We start from the raw sequence: 5,932 nt of genomic DNA on the forward strand, positions 1-5,932 counted from the left end.
GTATGTTTGGTTGTTTTTTTTTTTTTTTTTTTTAAAAACAACTATAACATTCGGCATTATTTCATTGTAAGTGAACACATCTGCTGATCTGGGCCCTTCAGTCCGCCCTGGTTCTGTTGGGGGCTTCAACACTTCCCATTGAAAAAGCTGATCTGCACCTGAAATAACTCGAGCGTGCTGCGCGCCGCTACATCCTCTTCCCTGGATTGTTTTGACTGCGTGATGGAGGGCAAACGTTAAAACAAGCTTATTTCTAAATTTAACCCGGAAAAGTGTCACTCGAAAACAGCATGATAGGAGGCAGCCAGGGTCATCGGCCCTTCCGCCTGCATGGATCCAAACCGCATGGAACCGAATCCAGAGGCCATTGTTTCCAAAGATGCAAGGGAATCGGGAGCTGCGCGGGAGCGCGCGTGGGTAAGAAAGGGCGCAATGCCCGATCTGTGCAGAGTGACATCTTATTCATCCTAAACGATAAAAAAAATCCCATTTAGAAAAGAACCAACGTGTGAATCTTGAGGGGCCTTGCGGATAAAGTATCACCTCTGAAGTTAATTGTGTTTTCGTTTTAGAGGAGAATACGTTTCCTCTGTTTATTATGAGCGTGGGGACGGATTTGCGTCACCGTGCAACTTGCCGGTCGAGATAAAGTTGCACAAATATTGAAAAAGGGAAGTTCTAACAGTCATTATAAAGTCCACCCCCCACCAGCAGCCCCGCTCCGGAAGAAATAAGGATTTCTTCTGTATCCTAAAATACTAATACAGGTTCTATTTTGGGGGGCAAATCTAGCAGGAATATCCGCTCATTTAACACGAACCCCAGCCCATCAAAAACAGGATGAGACGGAGCTAATAGTCGCTCTCCTGGGTTATAATGAATGCCCGAGAACGCTTCATTATTAGTTCTGTATTATTCCATTTCTACAGTTTAAGCTTTGGGCTTTTTAATGGTTTTTATGAAGCAGGGGAATGTGGAAACTGGGGGATAATATTAACGGCAATTTCTACGAAAGACTAAATATATATAAGACAAAAGTTGGTGTCTGTTTTTAAGCAGTGAGGAGTGAAGCATCTCTTTAAGTGATCCATCCATCACCTCGGGATCAGAATTACTTGGAGTGTTCTCGCTCGTTTGCGTGTGCGTGCGTGAGTGTGTGTGTGTGCGTGTATTTTACGCTTCATCTCAATTACAAGGGCGTGCCATCGGCTAATCCTGCCCATCCCATTGGTGGTGGGAGCAGCCAATCGCTGCGTCGGTAGTCGCTCAGGGTGGAACTGCAGGGTTTGGATTTCAGAGTCAAGAGAACGATTTTGGCACTGGCGCAAAGAGGACGGTGGTCTGTCCTCGCTGTAAACGCGCTTTATTCTCTGCCTTTGCGTGCCTGAGCTTTCTTAAAGTCCACCGACAAACTCTCGGGCACACTCGCGGCTGCATGATGTACACGGCTGGGCTCAATCCGTTTTACGCGTCAAACTTTAGCCTGTGGTCCGCGTACTGCGCGGGGGGATTCGCCGTGGATACCGTGAAGAAACCGTCGTTTTGCATCGCCGATATTCTGCAGGCGGGAGACGTCGAGAACATCCCGGGGTCGTCGGCCCTCATGGTGCATGTAGCGCACCACCGATCGCAACAGGGGCACCCCGGCAGTTCGCCGCTGCGTCCTTCTCCTGTCGCACCGGAGCCGTCGGTGTACGGTCCGCGGATGAGCCCGGGCTCCCCTTACCACAGACACGGACTACAGCTCACATCAGTCTCCAGAACGCCTTATAACTCCCAGCAAGCCCCTCCGCCTTCCAGCAAAGACCTTAAATTCGGAATTGACCGGATATTATCGACGGACTTTGATCCAAAAGGCAGAGAAAAGTCATCATTGAGAGGTGAGAGTGGGTTTTTATCAAGTGTTCCAAGTAAAAAGGGAGAACAGATTAGAGTGGGACTACTTCTTCTCACTGGTATTACGAGGGAATCCAATTAACCCCGTACGAAAGCAGGCAGAATTTAAACGGCCTCAGCGTCCCATGCCCTGAGTCCTCTTTAGCTCCTAAATCAGAGAGGTCAAAGGTCAGAAATCAGTTACAAACAGCAGCGGCGGGGCGTTTGTTCAAAAACACTGGCAGACACGCAAAAAATAAATCAATAAATAAAAATAAATAGTCCAATTTTTAACTCTCGCTCTGCAACAGATCTCACATCCATCGTTAGCTCGAATCGTCAGTCAGGGATGCACATCCCAGTCCAACCATCGGCCAGCCAGTACTTCTCCTCCATAGACTCCGGGATGAGTGACGCGGCCTCCATGATGAGCGCACTAGGCAGCAGCACCGGCGGCAACGGCAGGCAAACAGGCCAGCATCAGTTTCAGGACACCTTCCCAGGTAGAGACATGGCTGCTGGGGGCTGGAGCAGGCAGGAGGCTGGAACAGCGCAGTTTGATGACACCTGAAAGATGGCTCCAGCTTTCTGTTCTTCTTTCCTCTCACCACCGCCTCCTCCTTGTGTCTTCCAGGGCCTTACGCAGTCCTGACCAAGGACACCATGCCGCAGACGTACAAGAGGAAAAGGTCATGGTCCAGGGCCGTCTTCTCTAACCTGCAGAGGAAGGGGCTGGAGAAGAGATTTGAGATCCAGAAATACGTCACCAAACCGGACAGAAAACAGCTGGCTGCCATGCTCGGCCTGACAGACGCGCAGGTAGGACATGAGGAGAGAGAAGAGAAACCTGGCGCGTAAAATGTCCACGAATGCAATTAAAAAAACCACAATAAATAAATATTACACGCTCTGCATGCAAAACCTTTGATGTAGATGATCTAGCAACATCTTTCCTGAGGTTTTGTTTTTATTTACAATATTCCTTGATTAGAGAAGAAAATAAGTCCAAGATGTGACTTTTCTCACCAGTTTATTTATTTTTTAATTTTCAGTGGTTTTGAGGCAAATATTCACCCTTTTGAAGTTAAACAGCTGCTATGTGTTTGGGATTTTTTTCCCTTATGCAATACAGCCACCTTTTCCATGAGTTTGGGAAAAAAAATCCTTTAAAATTCCTCTTATATATCAAAGACTAGATTGCAAGAAATTTATTTTTGAGCATCAGTTATAACATCGCAAAAGGTCTAAGAAAGATCCAGGAGAGGATTGACACTTTTATTAAATTAATATCATGTTAATATCATATTAATTCAAGCTAAAAAAAGATAGCAATTTTCTACATATTGAGCAAGTGATCTGAACTGTTTATCACGCACGGCAGCAGCTGTAAATATTACAAGCAAGCAAACAAAACGCTTGAATTAAAAAAAAAAAGGTTAATGTACGTGAACCTGCCACAACGGAGGCGTTTTCGTTCATTTTTAATATGGATATAAAAATAAAGAGGGTCAGCCATTATTTTGGTCATTGAGTCTCTCTCATTTTTACGGGAAGACCATATTATAATAACAGCGGTTTATAGCTGTGGTCGTCTGCACCTGCGTTTTCAGGTGAAGGTCTGGTTCCAGAACAGGCGCATGAAGTGGAGACACTCCAAAGAGGCCCAGGCTCAGAAGGACAAGGAGAAGGAGCAGCCCGACACCAGTGCGTCAGAGTCCGGCAACAGGGAGGCCAAAGAGCCGCTAGACTCGGAGTGTGAGAGCGACGAAAGAAGCGAGTGTGAATCCGACGCGGGGACGCCGGAGGACAACTCCGAGGAGCACTTGGACGTTTCTGACCTGAACAAAGCCAGCGTGATCATGACGGGGAGCGCGCCGGGGGGCAGCGCGCAGACAGCGGTCAGTGTCACGGACACAGCGGCCTCCCAGGTGCTGATATGAAGGAAACGGTGAGATCCACGAACTACAGCAACGAGGTCTGAATATCCTGACAGGAGGAGCCGCTGATTTCAACGCTCCCCTTCCCCCGGAGCGGGGCTCCGAAGGCCCCGGTTGAATCCTGCAAGGAAGTGGAGCTGCAGCGACGCTGTTACTGTTTAAGCATTACTTTAACCCAAGAGAAAAACGCCCGATTTAATTTATGAATGTGTTTCTTCCTTTCGAACCGTCGCTGTGATGATGACGGCAGAGACTATTTACATTTCTAATAAAATGGACTCTTGGCCTCCTCCACTCACTGTCGGGCTCTTCTCAAGAGCTTCTGCATGCGTCTCTTTTCTTCGTCTGAAGGAAAGCTGCAGTTGTGAATTGAAGGTTAAGAGCACTTGGCTCACGTCTTCTTGTTTATTTCGCTCTTGCATATATAGTTGTGCTATTTTTGTTAATAATAATTTGTAATAATTTGCACTGAAAGTGATGTAAATAAAGTATTTCTTATAAAACGGAACAATTATTTTTTTTATTATTATTATTATTATTATAACTGTAGAATAAATAGACAGAACAATAACGGTAAAATATAATCAATAATTGAAAGACATGTGGAACTATATACAGATACAGTAAATAAAAGAGTAGGTTAACGCAATGTTGTTAAATTAATAATAGATTAAGTACAAGATATACTGATTGTACTTCCTCTTGTAAAATCTCTTCCTTTAAGTAACAAATATTTACTCAATATTAATCCTAAAGAAGAAGAAGGGGCTAATTTATAGTTTGTGTATATTTACTGGCTCCAGATAGCTATAGGGTCAATATATTTTATGTGCCAGACTCAAGATACAATCAACAATCTCCTCCATTGATAGCGGTGCTCATAACCTCCCTGCTGACCTCAGAGCTGCACTTCTGTTTTAATAAAGGTTATTACGCCACTCACAGATTAAGAGGAAAGTCATGTCTCTCAAACAGCATCATCATGACAGTCAGTGATGACTTTTCAAGATTTAAGATAAAAGAATTTCACCTTTTCCCTGCAACTGCACTCAGAGACCCATTAAACATGTTTAAGGATGTTTAATGATGTGATGTAATCTCACACTCCCTCCCTTCACGTGTCCATTTACGTCCACCTGCCTCTGTCAGATGAATCATAATTTAAAAGAGTCCTGTAAATCTTAAATAAACCACACTTTCCCCTGTTAACTGCAAAATTCATTGCGATTCCGTTAAAAAACAGAATGTGCTGAGGCTGTGACTTTAAGCATCAGTTCTCTGTCAAAACTGTCAAATACTCTAAAAAAAAAGGATTTTTGGTGCTAATGCGTGATGACCTCTCCAGAAAATTCCTACTGAATAAGTGTTTTTCAGACGCAGCTGCAGCTCAGTGTCAGCTGGTTGTGTAAGACGAGAGCTTTGAGTCACGCTGCTTGGGTCCAGCGCTCGGGCATCGTTTTAGGCTGTTTGGCCTGGACCATCGGAGGCTCGGTCGCTGGGAGAAGACGTCTGCTGGTGACGCTTCCACTCGGATTTAAAACAAGTAAATGTTTTACATCTTTGCACTTCCTCAGTTTGCCTTTATTGGCCACTCTCCTGCAGTTTCTACAGTCATACTTTTTAAAAATTTCATTAATAACAGTATTTTTCCATAAAGAATAAATCAAATGCATATCCACACCACTCCCAAAACTAAAATTGTGAGACTTTTTTTTATTGCAGGAAGAATTATAATTACTCTAATATTACTGCATCTATGTGTCTGCAAGTCTTTTGAACTGTATTCAAATATTCTATCATTCACATGTTTTTTTTATTTTAATGTGGAAAATAGCTTCAAAATTTAAAAGTCCTTCCTAAATCGACAGTAATCAAAGTGTAAGAGAGTCCATCTAACTCATGGCATCACTCTATGTCTCAGGTTGGTGTCTCAATCATACTTTTTGTCATAAAACTATTAATATCCTAGTGAATGACCCAAACATACAGACCACCACAGAATCTCGCCACCATGGGGTCCGCTTTCTCCTCGTCCGGAAAGGGGAACAAGCCCCAGAGAGCTCTGAATTTTTTCCATCTCAGCATCTTGAATTTCACTTTTCCCTTCACGCTGATCTACG

The 5,932-nt window shown here is 44.2% G+C and overlaps 1 protein-coding gene across 2 annotated transcripts; it reads left to right on the top strand.

The window, feature by feature from the left end:
• The first annotated feature begins 1,286 nt into the window (after window positions 1-1,286).
• On the top strand, window positions 1,287-4,323 carry hlx1 (H2.0-like homeo box 1 (Drosophila)). 2 transcript variants are annotated; one of them, XM_057017420.1, is made up of 4 exons: window positions 1,288-1,880; window positions 2,187-2,378; window positions 2,510-2,694; window positions 3,486-4,323. In XM_057017420.1, the coding sequence occupies exons 1-4, from the start codon at window positions 1,436-1,438 to the stop codon at window positions 3,813-3,815; spliced, it is 1,152 nt and encodes a 383-aa protein (XP_056873400.1). In that variant the 5' UTR covers window positions 1,288-1,435; the 3' UTR covers window positions 3,816-4,323. The 2 variants fall into 2 exon arrangements, with proteins under 2 accessions (XP_056873401.1, XP_056873400.1); XM_057017421.1 differs by lacking the exon at window positions 2,187-2,378 and having other exon boundaries at window positions 1,287-1,880.
• The last annotated feature ends 1,609 nt before the right edge of the window (window positions 4,324-5,932 follow it).

Source organism: Takifugu flavidus, chromosome 19 (assembly GCF_003711565.1).
Source record: "Takifugu flavidus isolate HTHZ2018 chromosome 19, ASM371156v2, whole genome shotgun sequence".
Lineage (NCBI taxonomy): Eukaryota > Metazoa > Chordata > Actinopteri > Tetraodontiformes > Tetraodontidae > Takifugu > Takifugu flavidus.

Coding starts and splice junctions, on each gene's coding strand:
- hlx1 (XM_057017420.1), top strand. CDS start 1,436: ATGATGTACACGGCTGGGCTCAATCCGTTTTACGCGTCAAACTTTAGC. Junction 2,379..2,509: donor GTTTCAGGACACCTTCCCAG/GTAGAGACATGG, acceptor TGTGTCTTCCAG/GGCCTTACGCAGTCCTGACC. Junction 2,695..3,485: donor TCGGCCTGACAGACGCGCAG/GTAGGACATGAG, acceptor CTGCGTTTTCAG/GTGAAGGTCTGGTTCCAGAA.